Source organism: Cherax quadricarinatus, chromosome 15 (genome assembly GCF_038502225.1).
Source record: "Cherax quadricarinatus isolate ZL_2023a chromosome 15, ASM3850222v1, whole genome shotgun sequence".
In the NCBI taxonomy this organism is placed as follows: domain Eukaryota; kingdom Metazoa; phylum Arthropoda; class Malacostraca; order Decapoda; family Parastacidae; genus Cherax; species Cherax quadricarinatus.
Window position 1 is genome coordinate 13,568,613 of NC_091306.1, and position 24,184 is coordinate 13,592,796.

The 24,184-nt window shown below is 37.6% G+C and overlaps 1 protein-coding gene across 1 annotated transcript in view; it reads left to right on the forward strand.

The window, feature by feature from the left end:
- The window catches only part of LOC128692155 (homeotic protein empty spiracles), a 109,940-nt gene extending 91,282 nt beyond the window's left edge, over window positions 1-18,658 (forward strand). Inside the window, exons 2-3 of the mRNA XM_070085164.1 lie at window positions 15,863-16,035; window positions 17,777-18,658. Coding sequence (XP_069941265.1) covers window positions 15,863-16,035; window positions 17,777-18,100 — 497 coding nt within the window. The 3' untranslated portion in view covers window positions 18,101-18,658. The remainder of the gene's footprint in view (window positions 1-15,862; window positions 16,036-17,776) is intronic.
- Window positions 18,659-24,184: the final 5,526 nt, after the last annotated feature.

A 24,184-nucleotide genomic window follows, 5' to 3' on the forward strand; every position in this document is an offset into this window, starting at 1 on the left:
GTAATTATTGTTGAAGTTCTTAATAATTATTGTTGATGTTGTTCTTGGTAATTATTGTTGATATTGTTTTTGGTAATTATTGTTGATGTTCTCGGTAATTATTGTTGATGTTGTTCTTGGAAATTATTGTTGATGTTGTTCTTGGTAATTATTGTTGATGTTCTTAATAATTATTGTTGATGTTGTTCTTGGTAATTATTGTTGATGTTGTTCTTGGTAATTATTGTTGATGTTGTTGTTGGTAATTATTGTTGATGTTGTTCTTTGTAATTATTGTTGAAGTTCTTAATAATTATTGTTGATGTTGTTCTTGGTAATTATTGTTGATGTTCTTCTTGGTAATTACTGTTGATGTTGTTCTTGGTAATTATTGTTGATGTTGTTCTTGGTAATTATTGTTGATGTTGTTGTTAATAATTATTGTTGATGTTGTTTTTGGTAATTATTGTTGATGTTGTTGTTGGTAATTATTGTTGAAGTTGTTCTTGGTAATTATTGTTGATGTTCTACTTGGTAATTATTGTTGATGTTCTCGGTAATTATTGTTGATGTTGTTCTTGGTAATTATTGTTGATGTTCTTGGTAATTATTGTTGATGTTCTTGGTAAATATTGTTGATGTTCTCGGTAATTATTGTTGATGTTGTTCTTGGTAATTATTGTTGATGTTCTCGGTAATTATTATTGATGTTGTTCTTGGTAATTATTGTTGATGTTCTTGGTAATTATTGTAGATGTTCTTGGTAATTATTGTTGATGTTCTTGGTAATTATTGTTGATGTTGTTCTTGGTAATTATTGTTGATGTTCTCGGTAATTATTGTTGATGTTGTTCTTGGTAATTATTGTTGATGTTGTTCTTGGTAATTATTGTTGATGTTCTTGGTAATTATTGTTGATGTTCTTGGTAATTATTTTTGATGTTCTTGGTAATTATTGTTGATGTTGTTCTTAGTAATTATTGTTGATGTTCTTAGTAATTATTGTTGATGTTCTTAGTAATTATTGTTGATGTTCTTGGTAATTATTGTTGATGTTCTTGGTAATTATTGTTGATGTTCTTGGTAATTATTTTTGATGTTCTTGGTAATTATTGTTGATGTTGTTCTTAGTAATTATTGTTGATGTTCTTAGTAATTATTGTTGATGTTCTTGGTAATTATTGTTGATGTTCTTGGTAATTATTGTTGATGTTGTTCTTAGTAATTATTGATGTTCTTGGTAATTATTTTTGATGTTCTTGGTAATTATTGTTGATGTTCTTGGTAATTATTGTTGATGTTGTTTTTGGTAATTATTGTTGATGTTCTCGGTAATTATTGTTGATGTTGTTTTTGGTAATTATTGTTGATGTTGTTTTTGGTAATTATTGTTGATGTTGTTCTTGGTAATTATTGTTGATGTTCTCGGTAATTATTGTTGATGTTGTTCTTGGTAATTATTGTTGATGTTGTTTTTGGTAATTATTGTTGATGTTGTTCTTGGTAATTATTGTTGATATTGTTTTTGGTAATTATTTTTGATGTTCTTGGTAATTACTGTTGATGTTCTTAGTAATTATTGTTGATGTTCTTGGAGATTATTGTTGATGTTCTTAGTAATTATTGTTGATGTTGTTCTTGGTAATTATTTTTGATGTTCTCGGTAATTATTGTTGATGTTGTTCTTGGTAATTATTGTTGATGTTCTTAATAATTATTGTTGATGTTGTTCTTGGTAATTATTGTTGATGTTGTTGTTGGTAATTTTTGTTGATGTTCTTAATAATTATTGTTGATGTTGTTCTTGGAAATTATTGTTGATGTTGTTCTTGGTAATTATTGTTGATGTTGTTGTTGGTAATTATTGTTGATGTTGTTCTTGGTAATTATTGTTGAAGTTCTTAATAATTATTGTTGATGTTGTTCTTGGTAATTATTGTTGAAGTTCTTAATAATTATTGTTGATGTTGTTCTTGGTAATTATTGTTGATATTGTTTTTGGTAATTATTGTTGATGTTCTCGGTAATTATTGTTGATGTTGTTCTTGGAAATTATTGTTGATGTTGTTCTTGGTAATTATTGTTGATGTTCTTAATAATTATTGTTGATGTTGTTCTTGGTAATTATTGTTGATGTTGTTCTTGGTAATTATTGTTGATGTTGTTGTTGGTAATTATTGTTGATGTTGTTCTTTGTAATTATTGTTGAAGTTCTTAATAATTATTGTTGATGTTGTTCTTGGTAATTATTGTTGATGTTCTTCTTGGTAATTACTGTTGATGTTGTTCTTGGTAATTATTGTTGATGTTGTTCTTGGTAATTATTGTTGATGTTGTTGTTAATAATTATTGTTGATGTTGTTTTTGGTAATTATTGTTGATGTTGTTGTTGGTAATTATTGTTGAAGTTGTTCTTGGTAATTATTGTTGATGTTCTACTTGGTAATTATTGTTGATGTTCTCGGTAATTATTGTTGATGTTGTTCTTGGTAATTATTGTTGATGTTCTTGGTAATTATTGTTGATGTTCTTGGTAAATATTGTTGATGTTCTCGGTAATTATTGTTGATGTTGTTCTTGGTAATTATTGTTGATGTTCTCGGTAATTATTATTGATGTTGTTCTTGGTAATTATTGTTGATGTTCTTGGTAATTATTGTAGATGTTCTTGGTAATTATTGTTGATGTTCTTGGTAATTATTGTTGATGTTGTTCTTGGTAATTATTGTTGATGTTCTCGGTAATTATTGTTGATGTTGTTCTTGGTAATTATTGTTGATGTTGTTCTTGGTAATTATTGTTGATGTTCTTGGTAATTATTGTTGATGTTCTTGGTAATTATTTTTGATGTTCTTGGTAATTATTGTTGATGTTGTTCTTAGTAATTATTGTTGATGTTCTTAGTAATTATTGTTGATGTTCTTAGTAATTATTGTTGATGTTCTTGGTAATTATTGTTGATGTTCTTGGTAATTATTGTTGATGTTCTTGGTAATTATTTTTGATGTTCTTGGTAATTATTGTTGATGTTGTTCTTAGTAATTATTGTTGATGTTCTTAGTAATTATTGTTGATGTTCTTGGTAATTATTGTTGATGTTCTTGGTAATTATTGTTGATGTTGTTCTTAGTAATTATTGATGTTCTTGGTAATTATTTTTGATGTTCTTGGTAATTATTGTTGATGTTCTTGGTAATTATTGTTGATGTTGTTTTTGGTAATTATTGTTGATGTTCTCGGTAATTATTGTTGATGTTGTTCTTGGTAATTATTGTTGATGTTGTTCTTGGTAATTATTGTTGATGTTCTTAATAATTATTGTTGATGTTGTTCTTGGTAATTATTGTTGATGTTGTTCTTGGAAATTATTGTTGATGTTGTTCTTGGTAATTATTGTTGATGTTCTCGGTAATTATTGTTGATGTTGTTCTTGGTAATTATTGTTGATGTTGTTCTTGGTAATTATTGTTGATGTTGTTCTTGGTAATTATTGTTGATGTTCTCGGTAATTATTGTTGATGTTGTTCTTGGTAATTATTGTTGATGTTGTTTTTGGTAATTATTGTTGATGTTGTTCTTGGTAATTATTGTTGATGTTCTCGGTAATTATTGTTGATGTTGTTCTTGGTAATTATTGTTGATGTTGTTTTTGGTAATTATTGTTGATGTTGTTCTTGGTAATTATTGTTGATGTTCTCGGTAATTATTGTTGATGTTGTTCTTGGTAATTATTGTTGATGTTCTTAATAATTATTGTTGATGTTGTTCTTGGTAATTATTGTTGATGTTGTTCTTGGTAATTATTGTTGATGTTGTTTTTGGTAATTATTGTTGATGTTGTTCTTGGTAATTATTGTTGATGTTGTTTTTGGTAATTATTGTTGATGTTGTTCTTGGTAATTATTGTTGATGATGTTCTTGGTAATTATTGTTGATGTTGTTCTTGGTAATTATTGTTGATGATGTTCTTGGTAATTACTGTTGATGTTGTTTTTGGTAATTATTTATGTTGTTCTTGGTAATTATTGTTGATGATGTTCTTGGTAATTATTGTTGATGTTGTTCTTAAGAATTATTGTTGATGTTGTTCTTGGAAATTATTGTTGATGTTGTTCTTGGTAATTATTGTTGATGTTGTTGTTGGTAATTATTGTTGATGTTGTTCTTGGTAATTATTGTTGAAGTTCTTAATAATTATTGTTGATGTTGTTCTTGGTAATTATTGTTGATGTTGTTCTTAGTAATTATTGTTGATGTTCTTAGTAATTATTGTTGATGTTCTTAGTAATTATTGTTGATGTTCTTGGTAATTATTGTTGATGTTCTTGGTAATTATTGTTGATGTTCTTGGTAATTATTTTTGATGTTCTTGGTAATTATTGTTGATGTTCTTAGTAATTATTGTTGATGTTCTTGGTAATTATTGTTGATGTTCTTGGTAATTATTGTTGATGTTGTTCTTAGTAATTATTGTTGATGTTCTTGGTAATTATTTTTGATGTTCTTGGCAATTATTGTTGATGTTCTTGGTAATTATTGTTGATATTGTTTTTGGTAATTATTGTTGATGTTCTCGGTAATTATTGTTGATGTTGTTCTTGGTAATTATTGTTGATGTTGTTCTTGGTAATTATTGTTGATGTTCTTAATAATTATTGTTGATGTTGTTCTTGATAATTATTGTTGATGTTGTTCTTGGTAATTATTGTTGATGTTGTTCTTGGTAATTATTGTTGATGTTCTCGGTAATTATTGTTGATGTTGTTCTTGGTAATTATTGTTGATGATGTTCTTGGTAATTATTGTTGATGTTGTTTTTGGTAATTATTGTTGATGTTGTTTTTGGTAATTATTGTTGATGTTGTTCTTGGTAATTATTGTTGATGTTCTCGGTAATTATTGTTGATGTTGTTCTTGGTAATTATTGTTGATGTTGTTTTTGGTAATTATTGTTGATGTTGTTCTTGGTAATTATTGTTGATGTTGTTTTTTGTAATTATTGTTGATGTTGTTCTTGGTAATTATTGTTGATGTTGTTTTTGGTAATTATTGTTGATGTTGTTCTTGGTAATTATTGTTGATGTTCTCGGTAATTATTGTTGATGTTGTTCTTGGTAATTATTGTTGATGTTCTTAATAATTATTGTTGATGTTGTTCTTGGTAATTATTGTTGATGTTGTTCTTGGTAATTATTGTTGATGTTCTTAATAATTATTGTTGATGTTGTTCTTGGTAATTATTGTTGATGTTGCTTTTGGTAATTATTGTTGATGTTGTTCTTGGTAATTATTGTTGATGATGTTCTTGGTAATTATTGTTGATGTTGTTCTTGGTAATTATTGTTGATGATGTTCTTGGTAATTATTGTTGATGTTGTTCTTGGTAATTATTGTTGATGTTGTTCTTGGTAATTATTGTTGATGTTGTTCTTGGTAATTATTGTTAATGTTCTTGGTAATTATTGTTGATGTTCTTGGTTATTGTTTATTGCTTATACGATTACTTATTAGTTTTGCTTCTTTGCAATTTTTTAGTGTGCTTATTAACATTTAAAAGATCCAGTTCCCACCGTCATCCATCCCCCCCACTCCCTCACCTGCCCCACTCGTCTTAACCCACCTTCTTCTTATATTCTCTCTCTCACCCCTATCTCTCACTTTCTTTACCTATCTCTCTCTCCGTCCACCCCCTCGTACCAACAACTTGCCTCATCGTGCTTATTATTATAAAAGCCTATTATATTCTCTCACCCTCTCTCTCTCTCTCTCTCTCTTTCTCTGCATCATTTCACTTACTGATATCATTAACACTCAACCCCTGGCACGCTAGATATTTTAAGAGGCAGGGTCAAGGTAATGGTGTTTGCAAGAGGCAAGTAGGTTGATTACCTCGCTTTAAAGTAACATTCATATGAGCCTTAATTTATTTAGTTCTTATTGCCCTTTCACCCAGGGTCGGGATTTTCAGTTTTACCAACGGTGAGTTTAATTGAATCATAAAAACAAATACAAGTTTGGCATTGCCTCATTTATCGATTTTTTTTACAAATATAAATCAGGAATAAATTTAGCATCTGGTTTTCTTTTAATGCGAAAAACATTTTTAGAGGTAAAATTTTGGATGCTGAAAATATGGAGGTGTTGGTAGCCCTGGCGTTAAGTGCGCCAGCCGCAGAAGGTAAACAAAAGAGACGAAGGCTGTAATATCCCGACTAGTCTGTTGAGGAGCTCTTGATCCAAAGAACTGGAACTCTCTTTCCTTCCCTCTTCCCAAGCTCAAGGAGAATCACCTCACAGTTCCCCCAGACGCTGTATGACTAAGGAATCACAGTTATTAATAACTTCTTGTGATTTATCACAGACACGATAAGTTATACATTTTATAATTTTTTTCCAGGGCTTCGAGCGCTCATTCATCACCTGATTTCAAGAATTATGCTAAGTGTGATGGAAGAATAGAGATGGGGAGTGATGGAAGATCGGAGGATGGTGAGTGAAGGGGAGAGTGAGGAGGGAAGGGAACTCGGCCCCTTGCTTCATTAATCATCTCAAGTTATAGGGTCATAAATATAAGCGATAAATTCTTAGGAACGACGCATATCATCGAGGGGAATCTTTCCTAAAACCTCTTTGCTTATGGAAACTGAGGATCCGAACCTGTGAAGAGAGAGAGGAAATAGTTTGTACCACGGCAGCAGGAACTGCTTACGGTACAACGGCAGCAGGAGCTGCTTACAATAAAACGGCAGTAGCAACTGCGTATAATACAACAACGGCAGAAATTACTTGTAGTACAACGACAGCAGGAACTGTTTATAATACAGCGGCAACAGGAACTGCTTGGATTACAACTGCGGCAGAAACTGTTTACAACACCATCAACAACTGCTTACAACGGCGGTAGGAACTGCTTACAATACAACAGCAGTAAGAACTGTTAACAGTATAACGGCAGCAAGAACTACTAACAATACAACGGCAGCAAGAACAACTTACAATACAATGGCGGCAGAAACTGCTTACAACGGCGGCAGGAACTACTAATAATACAACGGCGGCAGGAGCTACTAATAATACAACGGCGGCAGGAACTACTAATAATACAACGACGGCAGGAACTACTAATAATACAACGGAGCAGGAACTACTACTAATACAACGGCGGCAGGAACTACTAATAATACAACGGCGGCAGGAACTACTAATAATACAACGGAGCAGGAACTACTAATAATACAACGGCGGCAGGAACTACTAATAATACAACGGCGGCAGGAACTACTAATAATACAACGGCGGCAGGAACTACTAATAATACAACGGCGGCAGGAACTACTAATAATACAACGGCGGCAGGAACTACTAATAATACAACGGCGGCAGGAACTACTAATAATACAACGGCGGCAAGAACTACTAATAATACAACGGCGGCAGGAACTACTAATAATACAACGGCGGCAGGAACTACTAATAATACAACGGCGGCAGGAACTACTAATAATACAACGGCGGCAGGAACCGCTGACAGCTCACAGGAGGCGGGAATGAGGTTACCAGCGTGAAGACATGACACTCCCAGCAATTTGTCCGACCTGAGATACAATCGCAGAGGAAATAATTCACAGCTTTAGACTTTCGCTTTTACTATCCTTCTAAAGAGAGAGAAAAAGCCCGGATAAACTAAAATTTTGATACTTTCGTGAAAAATGGATACTGCAACGAGAGCAACAGCAGAAATGCGTGAGGCGACGCTGGAAATAAAACACAATTTTGCTCAGCCAGTCAGCCTAGTTATGATCAAACCAGCAGTAAATATTCCTCGAATATATAATATACTGTGACACGTCCAACTAAACCCAGAGGGAATCAGGCGAGTTTGACAGCACTTCATAAGAGAGGTGCTCGTGCCTGCTAAGAGTAATAATATCCCCTTTCATGCCCTGAAACTCAAGTGGCCAGGCGCAGATAACACCCGGCTCGAAACTCAATAGGGTCGAAATCCGTGCCCGTTTGGGCGGCAGGGAGATCTTTAGTGTCAACACCGGTTAACCGTATTGTGGCCGAGCGCGTTTCAATTCGCTTATCTGTGGATTGAAGCTCTTATGCACATTATGAGAGATTTAGAAAGGGTTTTCTCCGCCCCAACAGTATTGAGACCTGGAGCCGGGTCTACGGGCGCGAGTCACAAGGCTTCGTTCAATAATTTCTAGAACACAGTTTTTTTTTCTTCATCACGATATCCCAAATTGGTTACACATGACCCCCGAGTTTATCTCCATGGTAACAGGGATGCCGGTTATTGGTAGGGTTTATCTGGCATCTTCATCTCTTGCGTATTGTAGTGCCATAAGATATCAGGGCGAGGAGACCTATAAGAGTCTTGTCACAAATCAAGCTGACTCGGTCTGATTACTGGTGGATAAAAATCGAGTACAATGGCTGGTGTGTGTGTGTGCGTGTGTGTGTGTGTGTGTGTGTGTGTGTGTGTGTGTGTGTGTGTGTGTGTGTGTGTGTGTGTGTGTGTGTGTGTGGTGTGTGTGTGTGTGTGTGTGTACTCACCTAGTTACTCACCTAGTTGAGGTTGCGGGGGTCGAGTCCGAGCTCCTGGCCCCGCCTCTTCACTGATCGCTACTAGGTCACTCTCCCTGAGCCGTGAGCTTTATCGTACCTCTGCTTAAAGCTATGTATGGATCCTGCCTCCACTACATCGCTTCCCAAACTATTCCACTTACTGACTACTCTGTGGCTGAAGAAATACTTCCTAACATCCCTGTGATTCATCTGTGTCTTTAGCTTCCAACTGTGTCCCCTTGTTACTGTGTCCAATCTCTGGAACATCCTGTTTTTGTCCACCTTGTCAATTCCTCTCAGTATTTTGTATGTCGTTATCATGTCCCCCCTATCTCTCCTGTCCTCCAGTGTCGTCAGGTTGATTTCCCTTAACCTCTCCTCGTAGGACATACCTCTTAGCTCTGGGACTAGTCTTGTTGCAAACCTTTGCACTTTCTCTAGTTTCTTTACGTGCTTGGCTAGGTGTGGGTTCCAAACTGGTGCCGCATACTCCAATATGGGCCTAACGTATACGGTGTACAGGGTCCTGAACGATTCCTTATTAAGATGTCGGAATGCTGTTCTGAGGTTTGCTAGGCGCCCATATGCTGCAGCAGTTATTTGGTTGATGTGCGCTTCAGGAGATGTGCCTGGTGTTATACTCATGGTGTGTGTGTGTGTGTGTGTGTGTGTGTGGCTACGTATCTATGTGTCTGTGTGTCTGTGTATATTTCAGTGTTCCAGTGGCTGTGGGAAATTCTAGGTAGAAGGGGAATGAGAGAGAGAGAGAGAGAGAGAGAGAGTAGGGAATCATGCTTGAGAGACACTGGTATAGCGCTGAGACCGATGGTTAAGTGGTTAGCCAGCTGGGTTGGAGCCAGCCAGAGAGGGATTAAATGCTCTTCTGAATCCCTGGGTTAAAGTAGGCACTCAGAATTAACGTGAAAGAAGTTAATATCAAAAACTGCAGCTTGTGACTGCATCACTTAATATAACTTTCATATTTACTGTATGTATGAATATATGTATTATATGCATAAATAAATTAATTATGATTAATAAACCACATGGAGACAGAAACTTAGATGAATTTTTGTTTCCATGTGGTTTATTCTGAGCCCTGACAAGTGTTTATTATAGCTTTGTTGGTTATTCAGAATATATATATATATATATATATATATATATATATATATATATATATATATATATATATATATATTACTGTACCCACGAACAAGTGGTATTGGTCAATAACAACACTGCGACTGGCCAAGAGTCGAACCCATGCTGCTTTGGCCTGCCTCATGGTGGGCGAAAACTCATGACGCCTTAATCCACAGGACCACACAATCCTTAAGAGCAGCGCAACCAGCGGAGCTGGATGTTGAACTAGCTACCCAAGGACATATGTTGGTGTGGACGATTCAAGGGTAATTTCATTATAGTTCCTGTTTGGTGTACTAGTACAACGAGCAGTATTTTAAATTATTGTACCTACGAACAAGTGGTATTGATCAATAACAACACTGCGACTAGGCAAGTAGTCCAACCCATGCTGCTTTGGCCTGCCTCGTGGTGAGTGAAAACTCATGACACCTTAATCCATGGGACCACACAATCCTTAAGAGTAGCACATCCAGCGGAACTGGATGTGCATATTATCATGTATCTCTCCAGGGAATACAAATCAAGGGACTTCAACCGTCCCCAGTAATTTAGGTGCTTTATCGAACATACGTGTGTCGTGAAAGTTCTATGTACACTGTCCAGGTAAGCAATTTCACCTGCCTTGAGGTGGGCAGTTAGTGTACAGCAGTATTCCAACCTAGAGAGAACAAGCGAATTGAAGAGAATCATCATGGGCTTGGCGTCCCTAGTTTTGAAGGTTCTCATTATCCAGCCTATCATTTTCCTAGCAGATGCGGTAAATACATTGTTGTGGTCTTTGAAGGCGAGATCCTCTGACATTATCACTCCCAGGTCCTTCACATTACTTTTTCACTCTATTGTATGATTAGAATTTGTCTATACCCTAACACAATTTTAATTTCCTCAAGTTTTCCATATCCGAGTAGTTGAAATTTCTCTTCATTTAACTTCATAATGATTTAAGTGGCCCATTTGAAGATTTGGTTGATGTCCGCTTGGAGTCATGCAGTGTCTTCGAGGGAAGTCACTCTCACGGCAATTCGGGTGTCATCCGCAAAGGAAGACACGGCTTACCTCTCTGTATGTCAGATATGAGGATGAAGAATAGAATGAGAGTACTGTGCCTTGTGAAACAGCTTTTCACCGTTGTTACCTCAGACTTTACTCTGTTTACTATTACTCTTTGTGTTCTTTTTGTCAGGAAGCTATAGATCCATCTACCAACTTTTCCTGTTATTTCTTTATCACGCATTTTGTGTGCTATTACATCATATATATATATATATATATATATATATATATATATATATATATATATATATATATATATATATATATATATATATATATATATATATATATATATATATATGCAAAACAACCACTCTGAAAGAATAGAGAAATTCCAAGCGCTTTCGTGACTACTCACATTATCAAGGAACTATGAAAGTAAAGCATCCAAGGAAGCTATATAAGGGGTCTGGCCAACACCTCACTATCAGATCCCACAACGGTTAAACACCTGAAGCGCGCCGACCCAACTGGATAGGTCCTTTGCACAACTCACCCACAAACTATTCTACAATTCTACTATTCTTCCCAATTGCCCTCAAAGATTCTTTAAGTCTTATGATACACTTAATAACAATAAAAATTTGCGCCTTACTAAAGCAGACAAAATAAATGCAATAGTAAATATGAAAGAAAATGATTACCAAGAAAAAATGAATAATCTCTTAGATGATACTGAAACCTATTCTAAACTTAGGAAAAATCCCCTAGAAACCGTTAACAGCAATTTCAATAAAACAATAAAACTTCTACTGAAAGGCAAAGATGAATTAGTCAAACAATTTACTTCCACTAATCCATCTTTACCTTACATGTATGGATTAATAAAAATACACAAACCAGGGAATCCAGTCAGACCAATTATTAGCTCCATAGGGTCAGTTTCATATAAATTATCCAAATGGCTTGTTGATATTTTGAGCCCTATTGTTGGCAAAATTTCTAACTTTAATGTTAAAAACAACATAGACTTGGTTGATAAATTAAGCTCCTTGACTGACTTAAATGATTTTAACATGGTTAGTTTTGATGTTACATCCTTGTTTACGAAAGTTCCTGTTGATGATTTATTAAGTTTCTTATCTGAAGAACTCGTTAACTGTGATTTACCATTGCCAGTTCCTACTATCATTAAACTTATTAAACTTTGCATTGTTGATGCAAAATTTGTATTTAATGATAAGTTTTACACTCAGAAGTTTGGTATGGCAATGGGAAATCCTCTTTCACCTGTTCTTAGTAACCTATACATGGAATTTTTTGAAACAAGGTTGCTTAACACAATCCTCCCTAATAGAGCTAAATGGTTCAGATATGTTGATGATATTTTGTGTCTTATGCCCAAAAATGTAGATATACACCATTTCCTTGGAAAATTAAATAGCTTAGCCCATTCTATAAACTTTACTGTTGAGTTTGAAGAAAATAACTCATTGCCTTTTCTAGATGTTTTAATTATTAAGGGTAATAATGAATTCAAATTTAAAATTTACAGAAAACCTACAAATAACTGTTCCTGTGTCCACTATTATTCCTCGCATCAAGATAGAGTCAAAATTTCTGTTTTCTCATCAATGTTTTTGAGAGCTTTACGAATTTGTAGTCCTGAGTTCATAGATGAGGAAATATCCAAAATTTATGAAATAGGTAATGATTTAAAATACCCAAGAAATGTAATTGATAAATCTTTTAAAGTTGCTAGAAATACTTTTTACAATCCAAAAAGGGACAACCAGCCTTATTCAACTAAAAATATGTTGGTTCTCCCTTACCATGAAAACTTGGTTGATATGCCTTCTCTTCTTAAGACTTTTAATATTAAAGTTGTATTCAAAAATCTTGATACAGTAAAAAAACTTTTGATAAAGAATTCCCCCCAAAATGCTGATGGATGTGTCTATAAGATTTCTTGTAAAATTTGCGATAAAGTTTATTACGGTCAAACTGGTAAAAATCTCGAACTAAGATTAAAACAACATAAATATAGCATTAGAACTGGACAAGATTCCAATGCTCTGTTTATTCATGTAAGAGATTTTAACCATCCAACTGATTTTCAAAAAGTTGAGAAAGTGGTATCAAGCAAGTCCATGGTTGACAGAAATATAATTGAATCTTGTTTCATAAAAAGCAGTTTTGACAATAATATGAATATTTCCTTTGGTTTATATAAATTAGATCCATTTATAATTAATAGAATTTGGGAAGAATTTAATAATACACTGGACAAATAATAATTTTTAAATTTTCATGGGTAGAATAGTTTGTGGGTGAGTTGTGCAAAGGACCTATCCAGTTGGGTCGGCGCGCGTCAGGTGTTTAACCGTTGTGGGATCTGATAGTGAGGTGTTGGCCAGACCCCTTATATAGCTTCCTTGGATGCTTTACTTTCATAGTTCCTTGATAATGTGAGTAGTCACGAAAGCGCTTGGAATTTCTCTATTCTTTCAGAGTGGTTGTTTTGCATATTCTGAAATCACCTGTTTACTGTAATCTTACTGCATATATATATATATATATATATATATATATATATATATATATATATATATATATATATATATATATATATATATATATATATATATATATCAACAAGTCGGCCGTCTCCCACCGAGGCAGGGTGACCAAAAAAGAAAGAAAATCCCCAAAAAGAAAATACTTTCATCATTCAACACTTTCACCTCACTCACACATGATCACTGTTTTTGCAGAGGTGCTCAGAACACAACAGTTTAGAAGTATATACGTATAAAGATATACAACATATCCCTCCAAACTGCTAATATCCCGAACCCCTCCTTTAGAGTGCAGGCATTGTACTTCCCATTTCCAGGGCTCAAGTCCAGCTATATAAAAATAACCTGTTTCCCTGAATCCCTTCACTAAATATTACCCTGCTCACACTCCAACAGCTCGTCAGGTCCCAAATACCATTCGTCTCCATTCACTCCTATCGAACACGCTCATGCAAGCCTGCTGGAAGTCCAAGCCCCTCGCCCACAAAACCATCTTATTCCTCATCCTCATACCAGACATTGACAGAGATATACATCACAGCACCGTATCATCCTTTGCGGATGATACTAGGATCTGCATGAGGCTGTCATCTGCTGAGGACGCGGTTAACCTCCAAGAAGATATAAACAAAGTTTTCCAGTGGGCAACGGTAAACAATATGATGTTCAATGAGGACAAATTCCAACTACTCCGTTATGGAAAACTGGAGGAGATAATAACTAGAACAGAGTATACTACAGTCTCTGGCCATACAATAGAGTGGAAAAATAATGTAAGGACCTGGGAGTAGTAATGTCTGAGGATCTCACTTTCAAGGATCACAACAGTGCCACGATCGCACGTGCAAAGAAAATAATAGGATGGATAATGAGAACGTTCAAAACGAGAGATGCCAAGCCAATGATGATCCTTTTCAAATCACTTGTTCTCTCTAGGCTGGAATACTGCTGTACATTAACATCTCCATTCAAAGCAGGTGAAATCGCAGATCTAGAGAGTGTACAGAGATCCTTTACTGCACGTATAAGTTCTGTTAAGCACCTTAATTACTGGGAACGCTTGGAAGCACTTGACTTGTACTCGTTGAAACGCAGGAGGGAGAGATATATCATAATCGACACTTGGAAAATTCTGGAAAGAATGGTCCCAAATCTACACACAGAAATCACTCCCTACGAAAGTAAAAGACTGGGCAGGCGATGCAAAATGCCCCCAATTAAAAGTAGGGGCGCCATTGGTACACTAAGGGAAAACACCTTAAGTGTCCGGGGTCCAAGTCTGTTCAACAGCCTCCCATTAAGCATTAGGGGAATTGCCAATAAACCCCTGGCTGCCTTCAAGAGAGAGCTGGACAGATACCTAAAGTCAGTGCCGGATCAGCCGGGCTGTGGCTCGTACGTTGGACTGCGTGCAACCAGCAGTAACAGCCTAGTTGATCAGCCCCTGATCCATCGGGAGGCCTGGTCATGGACCGGACCGCGGGGGCGTTGATCCCCGGAATAACCTCCAGGTAACCTCCAGGTATCCCCTTCCTTCCAAACTTTTCGAGGACGACCCTACCCCGCCTTCCTTTCCCTACAGATTTAAATGCTCTCCATGTCATTCTACTTTGATCCAGTCTCTATAAATGACCAAACCACCTCAACAATCTCTCTTCAGCCCTCTGACTAATACTTTTATTAACTCCACACCTTCTCCTAATTTCCGCACTCCGAATTTTCTGCATAATATTTACACCACACATTGCCCTTAGACAGGACATCTCCACTGCCTCCAACCGCCTCTTCACTGCTGCATTCACAACCCAAGCTTCACACCCATATACGAGTGTTGGTATTACTATACTTTCATACATTCCCTTCTTTGTCTCCATAGATTACAGTTTTTGTCTCCACATATACCTCAACGCACCACTCACATTTTTTCCATCATCAATTCTATGATTAACCTCATCCTTCATAAATCCATCCGCCGACACGTCAACTCCCAAGTATCTGAAAACATTCACTTCTTCCATACTCCTCCTCCCCAATTTGATATCCAATTTTTCTTTATCTAAATAATTTGATACCCTCATCACCTTACTCTTTTCTATGTTCACTTTCAACTTTCTCCCTTTACACACACTCCCAAACTCATCCACTAACCTTTGCAATTTTTCTTTAGAATCTCCCATAAGCACAGTATCATTACCAAAAAGTAACTGTGTCAATTCCCATTTTGAATTTGATTCCCCATAATTTAATCCCACCCCTCTCCCGAACACCCTAGCATTTACTTCTTTTACAACCCCATCTATAAATATATTAAACAACCAAGGTGACATTACACATCCCTGTCTAAGACCTACTTTTACCGGGAAGTAGTCTCCCTCTCTTCTACACACCCTAACCTGAGCCTCACTATCCTTATAAAAACTCTTTACAGCATTTAGTAACTCACCACCTATTCCATATACTTGCAACATCTGCCACATTGCTCCCCTATCCACTCTATCATATATCTATCATATATGCACTCTATCATATCCACTTTATCATATATGTTTATATATTTAATTTACTCAATGAAGCTTCTCCTGACGCAGGTCCCGAGCAACTGGCCTACCTTCTACAGCCCTTCCGCAAGCCCAAGAGGATCAGGACGGCGTTCAGCCCGAGTCAGCTGCTGAAACTGGAAGAAGCTTTCGAGAAGAACCAGTACGTTGTGGGCGCTGAGAGGAAGCAACTAGCGCAGTCCCTCAACCTCTCAGAAACACAGGTAAATGCTTTCCCTAACCAGTATGTTGTTGTGCGCTGAGAGGAAGCAGGTGGTGCAGTCTGTCTACCTCAAAGAGACAGGTTCCACTTGGCCAAGGCAGAGTTTACGAACTATGGAGACCCTGTCTCAAAAAAAAAATGAGCTCGCCTGAAGATGCCACTCGAACAACGGAATTATTTTCCAGAGAAAACAAGATCTACGGTCAATGAAAACGAAGACTGGAGAGTGTGAGTCCTAGAAGACAAGGAAGTCTTAAATAAGGCTTAAATAACCCAGGAAGAGTTTATCGCTTCTCCCTGTAGATAATAATGTCTTCTAAATGCTAATAACTTCGAAATATCAAGACTTCATGAAACGAAAAGTCACAAATGTTTATGTCAGTAGACAACCTTAAGAGACGAACTACCAGCAAGTGACTCACTCAAAAGACAGCTTTTGTTGCTGTACACAGTCCCAATAAACACTTCAAGCAGGCTACAGTCCCAATAGACAACACTTCAAGCAGACTACAGTCCAAATAGACAACACTTCAAGCAGATTACAGTCCAAATAGACAACACTTCAAGCAGACTACAATCCCAATAGACAACACTTTAAGCAGACTATAGTCCAAATAAACAACACTTCAAGCAGTCTACAGTCCCAATAGACAACACTTCAAGCAGACATACAGTCCCAATAGACAACACTTTAAGCAGACTACAGTCCAAATAGACAACACTTCAAGCAAACTACAGTCCAAATAGACAACACTTCAAGCAGTCTACAGTCCCAGCAAACAACACTTCAAGCAGTCTACAGTCCCAGTAAACAACACTTCAAGCAGACTACAGTCCCAGCAGATAGCACTTCAAGCAGAATACAGTCCCAGCAGACAATGCTTCAAGCAGACTACAGTCCCAGAAGACAACACTTCAAGCAGTCTACAGTCCCAGCAGACAACATTTCAAGCAGACTACAATCCCAATAGGCAACACTTCAAGCAGACTACAGTCCCAACAGACAACACTTCAGGCAGACTACAGTTTCAATAGACAACACTTCAAGCAGACTACAGTCTCAATAGACAACACTTCAGGCAGACTACAGTTTCAATAGACAACACTTCAAGCAGACTACAGTCTCAAGAGACAACACTTCTAGAAGACTACAGTCCCAATAGACAACAGTCCAAGCAGACTACAGTCCCAGCAGACAAAAGTCTAAGCAGACTACAGTCCCAATAGGCAACACTTCAAGCAGACTACAGTCCCAGCAGGCAACAGTCCAAGCAGACTACAGCCCCCCAGGAGACAGCAGCACCATCCGACAACAGTCTCTTCGTCAACAAAGTCGTTGCAAAAAGGGAAAACAAAATCATGGTCAGACTAGGAGATCTTATCCCAAACACACTGCAGAAAATAGTTGGTGGTAAAAATATATATAGTATATATAAACTTGAGTTTTTTTTAGGCTTTTTACTCTAGCTAAAAACTCTGTTCTTAGCTACTCACACAAACATAAATCAAACACAGGAACAAAAGGTAACTTACTTTACATGACATCAAACCTTCCAGTGTGAAATGAGCCCTATTTTTGCAAATAGGGTTTAAAACCGAGCTCAGGTAAGTCAACAGATGCTTAGCCAGTTGCAGTTCATCATTTGTCCTGTTTCCTGATTGATGAATTATCACTACCACTACCAACATGAATATAATTTACTAGAGCACTGGGCCTCACACACATCCCTCTCTTGTTCCAGGTCAAAGTGTGGTTCCAGAACAGAAGGACGAAAGAGAAAAGAATTCAGCAGGAAGACGAAGGAGAAGGAGGAGGTGAAGGAGGAAATAGTGGAGGAGGAGGAGGGGGAGGAGGAGGAGCAACAGCAGCAGCAGGGGGAGGAGGTGGAGGAAGCGCCTCCACTTCAGATAAGTGCTCTTCTTCCTCCTCCGCTTCTCCCGACAGAGCTTCTAAACACATCGAGGATGAAGACGACGAAGAAATCATCGATGATGACTCTGAAAGCGAGAGTGTAGGCGTGGGCGTGGGCGTGGGCAGGGGGCGGGCGGACCTCACGACGGGATGAAGTGTGGGCTGCCTGGTCATGCTCATCTAGGCCTCCTGGTCTCGCCCTCCAAGGCCTCCTGATCACATACATCTAGGACTCCTGGTTACGCCCACGTTGGCCTGTGGTCACGTCCAATCTAGGCTCCGCCACTTCACCTCTCGCCAAGCCAAGACCTGTTGAACTGTTACACTGTACAAACACTGTGCGGCTGTGTTGACGGGTCTCAGACCTAACCTGTGTAGTGGCTGTATCACAGGTGCACATCTCGAGTGTATGCACTGAGTACACGGCAATGCACTCAGCGTCATACCTCGTCGTTGGACAGTGAACGTTTTCACCCAGATTTTAGAGTATATAAGCTGGTGCTGTGCGGAAATACAATGATGGTGCCGGAGGGTGTGTACAGCCCTACTGCACTAGTCACTGACGAGACAGACAAGTGGTGCTGTTACCCCTTCCCCCTCCTTGAGAAACCCCCCTCCACCTTTAACAACCTGATATACACTTGTGTGATAGGTGACATACACCTCAGGTGTCATGAGTGTCTGGTGTGCAATTTAATATATATATATATATATATATATATATATATATATATATATATATATATATATATATATATATATATATATATATATATATATAAGAAATATATATATATATATATATATATATATATATATATATATATATATATATATATATATATATATATATATATATATTTATGTATGTATGTATAGGCCTCAGATGCCGCTAGTGACATAACATTGTGAGGTTATGAGGATCCATAGTCCTATCACAGGCCTAAGAACACTGAACACAAACTTACAAGCCTAAGAAATATATATATATATATATATATATATATACACACACACATACGTGTAGGTGTAACTACGTAATGTTATCACAGTGAAAAAGTACTGAAGACACCTTTGAGCAGTGGTTCTTAACCAGGGGTACCAGTACACACATGGGAGGCACGAAAAAGCAAATCTGGGGCCACGAGAAGTGCTGATCAATTCAAAATATTGTCTCATGAAAGACACTGAAAAAATATTTATATGCTGTAACAAATTCCGTTTTACTAGTTTGCTAATGTTGTTGTTTTCTTCTGAACGCTTCTTTCACCGTCATGTTTACTAGCACTGTACTTGTGCAGTTTCACTGCTTGCACGGTTCCTTGGACATTTACTCAGTCGTTTTCTGAGTGCTGAAGGAAAAAGTTGTTAGCCTTTACCCGAAATCTAAATTGGATAACTCTCATTCAGAACGGAAATTTTGCTAATTTACCTTCGCCCGATGAGACTGGTGGGGGAAAAAAAACAACTGTACATCCTGACTGAAGTGAAAAAAAAATCATTTGCAGGAACTGATTCCGTCTTTCCCAGGTTACTGTCGCCGCAGAGAGATGTTAATTTCAGCAAGATCATGGAATCTGGATTCCATGATCTTGCTGAACTAAAAGTTAACAAAGGAATCCGAATGAAATTTGACTCAATAAGGGTCGAAAATTTATGGTGTGCGCAACTCGAAACGTTTCCACAGTTAGCAAACAAAGTTTTTGGAAGCTCTGGTACCACTTGTCACCACCTGTTTCCCTGAGACAGCTTTTTCAACACTTCTACACATAAAAACAAAGGCTAGAAGCCATCTCCATGCAAGTAATGACATGCGTGTAGAAATTTATATAAAGAGAACCTCGTTTCAACATTATCAGTAATGAACGGCAACAACAAGAGACCCGCTAAATAAGATAAATGAATTTTAACTGTAATTAAGTGTACATACATTTTTATTCATAACTGTGTCACTCATCTACTTCATCTTTCCATTTGTGATCTTAAAAATAAAGAGCTTTACCGAAAGAGATTAAAGTTTTAAGCATTTTTAGATCGTGGATATGGAATAATTTTTTTTTTTTTTTATTCGCCGGTATTCTCCCGGCCCGGGTCTTTTCCAAGTAGTGGTGACCCGGCCTTGGCTCCCTATCTGGGGAGTGTCTCGAGACTTAAGTCTCCCATGGGAGGAGGTACAAGTACCCCCTCATCTTTGGGACAAACTGTCCCCAGGCCTAGCCACATTCCCCGCCCTCACGGGCCTCTGGTCTGCCATCTGCCCCGCCCCAAAGGGGCTCGTGGGGATGGCAGTCTTGTGAGCTGCAGGTGGTAGCAAGCTCTCTATTATGGAATAATTAAAAAACTGAAAGGATGGGGGGTTGTTACAGGCACTTAACAAACGCTCAGAACCACTGCTTCAGGATGTCTCAGCTTCTCGGTATGTGTTTTGTGTGGGAGAGAACATGGAAAAACACTCAGAGTATTCCACTGTTTTATGTTTAACCGTGTGTTTTTTTTCCTTTTATATATATACACACACACTCATACCATGCATTGGGCAAGATGGATGTACTGAAGGTAACGTGGTATAGATGCACTGCAGAGGAATGTAATGGATCCTGGACATCAGTAGTAACACCATTCTTCCCTCCCACAACAGGTTCCTTATTATTATTATTATTATTATTATTATTATTATTATTATTATTATTATTATTATTATTATTATTATTATTATTATTGATTTTATATGAAGCAGCGCTAAACCCGTAATGGTCATACAGCACATAGGAAGTGGGAGTCAGTTAGGTTTGATGCAAGGGGGAAAAACAGGTTGGGGGCTTCAATTCCTTGGATCAAGAGTTCTTCATCGGAATCAGGGTACCTTCCTTTAATGTCTTAATTACTTAATACATTCCTCCACTCAAGCCTTACATTGTTAATTGTGTATGGAATGACGATGAGGCGGAATTGTGGATCACTGGGTTGACTGGTGTGGTGACGGTGGTGTGGATCACTGGAATGACTGTTGGAGTGACAGTGGTGTGGATCTCAGGAATGAGAATCAATCTTCCAGTGGCTAGCAAATTAAATCTTCAATAAGGTTTACTCTGCTAAAAGAATGTGATCCAATGACAGGTGTGTGTGTGTGTGTGTGTGTGTGTGTGTGTGTGTGTGTGTGTGTGTGTGTGTGTGTGTGTGTGTATGTGTGTGTGTGTGTGTGTGTGTGTTTCATATATGATACATGATCAATCTCTGTTCCTCAAGATTTCTGTCTTGTATCTGTGAGATGCCAAAAACCAGACCACGACAAGGTATAACAGGGCTAGCGACTAGCCTCAGTTGTGTTATGAAGGGCTAGTTCCTAGCCTCGCCTGTATTATGGAGGGGCTAACACCTAACCTCACCTGTGTTATGGAGGGGCTAACACCTAACCTCACCTGTGTTATGGAGGGGCTAACACCTAACCTCACCTGTGTTATGGAGGGGTTAAAATCTAGCCTTACCCGAGTTATGAAGGGGCTAGTGCCTAGTCTCATCTCTGGTATGGAGGGGGCTAGTGCCTAGCTTCACCCGTCTTAAGGAGGGGCTACCTCCTAGCTCCTAGCCTCACCTGGGCTTAGGTCTATCCTTTTATCCTCATAGAGTTGTGCTATTCCTTTAAGATTTAACCTGTTGTTTACGTTTTTAATAAACTTATTTATCTCGCAAGTTTTTAATGTCCCTTAATGCCGTCAAGTCTGACCTGGGACCGGTCACTAGTGGCATTCCACAGCGATCGGTTTTGGGTCCATTATTGTTTATTATTTACATTAATGACCTGCTTCTCCGCTCATATGCCGTATTCTATTCAAGATTGATGGACTGACCACATCGACTCCAGGCTGAGGGACTGATTACCTCATTCTCCTCCTGTTCTTCAAGTTTCTCCTTTGTATGGACTGATGAAGCCACTGTGTGGCGAAACGTTTCCTCAATAAAGATACCCAAGAGTTGCACATGTGTCTAATTCAACAATATTAATGACCTTGATGAAGGAATTGCAGGTGACACGAGTAAATTTGCTGATGATACAAAAATAGGCCGAATGATTGATACGGAGGACGATGCTAATGAACTCCAGGAGGATTTGGACAAATTAATGTCTTGGTCTGGAAAGTGGCAGGTGCAGTTCAATGTGGACGAGTGTAAAGTCCTTGTCCTTGGGAATTAAAATAAACTACGAAGTTATAAACTACGTGATGTAGAGCTTGATCATACAGAATGTGAAAAATCTTGGGAGTCATGGTAAGCAGAAATCTAAAACCAAGACAATAGTGCCTAAGTGTACGCAATAAGGCTAACAGATTACTAGGATTTATTTCGTATAGTAACAGGAGTCCAAAATTTATTTTGCAGGTGTATTCATCACTAGTGAGGCCTCATTTTGATTATGCTGCTCAGTTTTTGGTCTCCTTACTACAGGATGAATATAAATTCATTGAATATACGAAGAAGATTGACTTAGTGATTCACTGCATAAGGAATCTCTAGTATAAAGATAGACTTAGAACCTTGAATCTTCACTCTCTTGAGAGAGAGACGTAGAATCAGGGGAGATATCATCGATGTGTATAAGTGGATGATGGGCATAAACAAAGATGATATTAATAAAATGCTGAGAATATCGAATCAGGTAAGAACCAGAAATAACGGAGTCAAGCTAGATAAATTTATATTTAGAAAGGACATAGGTAAGTACTGGTTCTCAGAGTTGTAGATGCGTGGAACAGTCTTCCGAGTAGGGTGATCATGGCTAGAACCCTGGGTAGCTTTAAAAAGAGACTGGAAAAATATATGGGTACGGGAGTAGGTTCTTGAGTAGCTTTGGGAAGGGGTGGTTTTGATAAAGACCTGCATATATGTATATATATATATATATATATATATATATATATATATATATATATATATATATATATATATATATATATATATATATATATATATATATGTTGGGTGTGTGTGTTTGTGTGTGTGTGTGTGTGTGTGTGTGTGTGTGTGTGTGTGTGTGTGTGTGTGTGTGTGTGTGTGTGTGTGTGTGTGTGTGTGTATGTGTGTGTGTGTGTGTAAAAACATCGGCCGTTTTCCACCAAGGCAGGGTAGCCCGAAAAAGAAAAAGTTTCATAATTATTCACTCCATCACTGTCTTGCCAGAGCTGTGCTTACACTACAGTTATAAAACTGCAACATTAACACCCCTCCTTCAGAGTGCAGACACTGTACTTCCCATCTCCAGGACTCAAGTCCGGCCTGCAGGTTTCCCTGAATCCCTTCATAAATGTTACCAACAGCACGTCAAGTCCTAAAAACCATTTGTCTCCATTTCCTTCTATCTAACACGCTCACGCACGCTTGCTGGAAGTCCAAGCCCCTTGCTCACAAAACTTCCTTTACCCCCTCTGTCAAGCCCTTAAGTAACGGCTTGACAAAGCTACTGGAGAGAGAAACGTTGTCACAATAAAATGTCACATTAGTTGCAACTGTGTCCATTTATCAATCATGAGGGACAACACAGAGCTGGCTGCGGTGGTGGTGATGTTGTGTTGTTATTCTGGCAACAACACCTCTAAAAACTCAGGAGCTAAGACAGGATAGACAACGATAGCCTCTTTAGCTGGAAATTCTCGAGAGAAAAAAGGCATGTTTGAATATTACTTACCTGAATGAGGCGTGGTATATCAGAAAACACTTCATTATAATAGCTGTAAAGAAGTGGAAGCAGACTCTGTACAGACTAGATTTACATTCTGCCACCCACGCGGCTAGTTCATTTTGTACCCTATATCCATTCCATGGGAGGTAGCGCAACAGCTTATGGATACGCTGGAGGCCTAGAAACCAGGGCTGCATAGGACAAGGCAGTATTACGTCAGTATGTCGAAAGCTATGAGGTAGGCCCAGGAGCTAGTGCTCCGCTTCTCCCCTTGAAAGTTCAAATAACATTTATTCGAACGCGCGTAGAGAGTAAATTCATTGTAAGCTTGAAGGCGTCACTAGTAGCTGTGGAGTACAAAGTACATCACAAGGCACCGCTGTACTTACTGTCAGCTCTCAAGGAGGCCACGGACGTGGGAGCAGAGGTCAACGAAGTCTGGGCGAGGAGTCAAGAGGCATCCCTGAGAATAAGATGTACCCTACTCTTGGAAGATGTGTGTCTGTACTCAGGAGCAGCACGAAGGCACCGCTGCAGAGCAAGCCTTTACTAAAAAAAAAATCG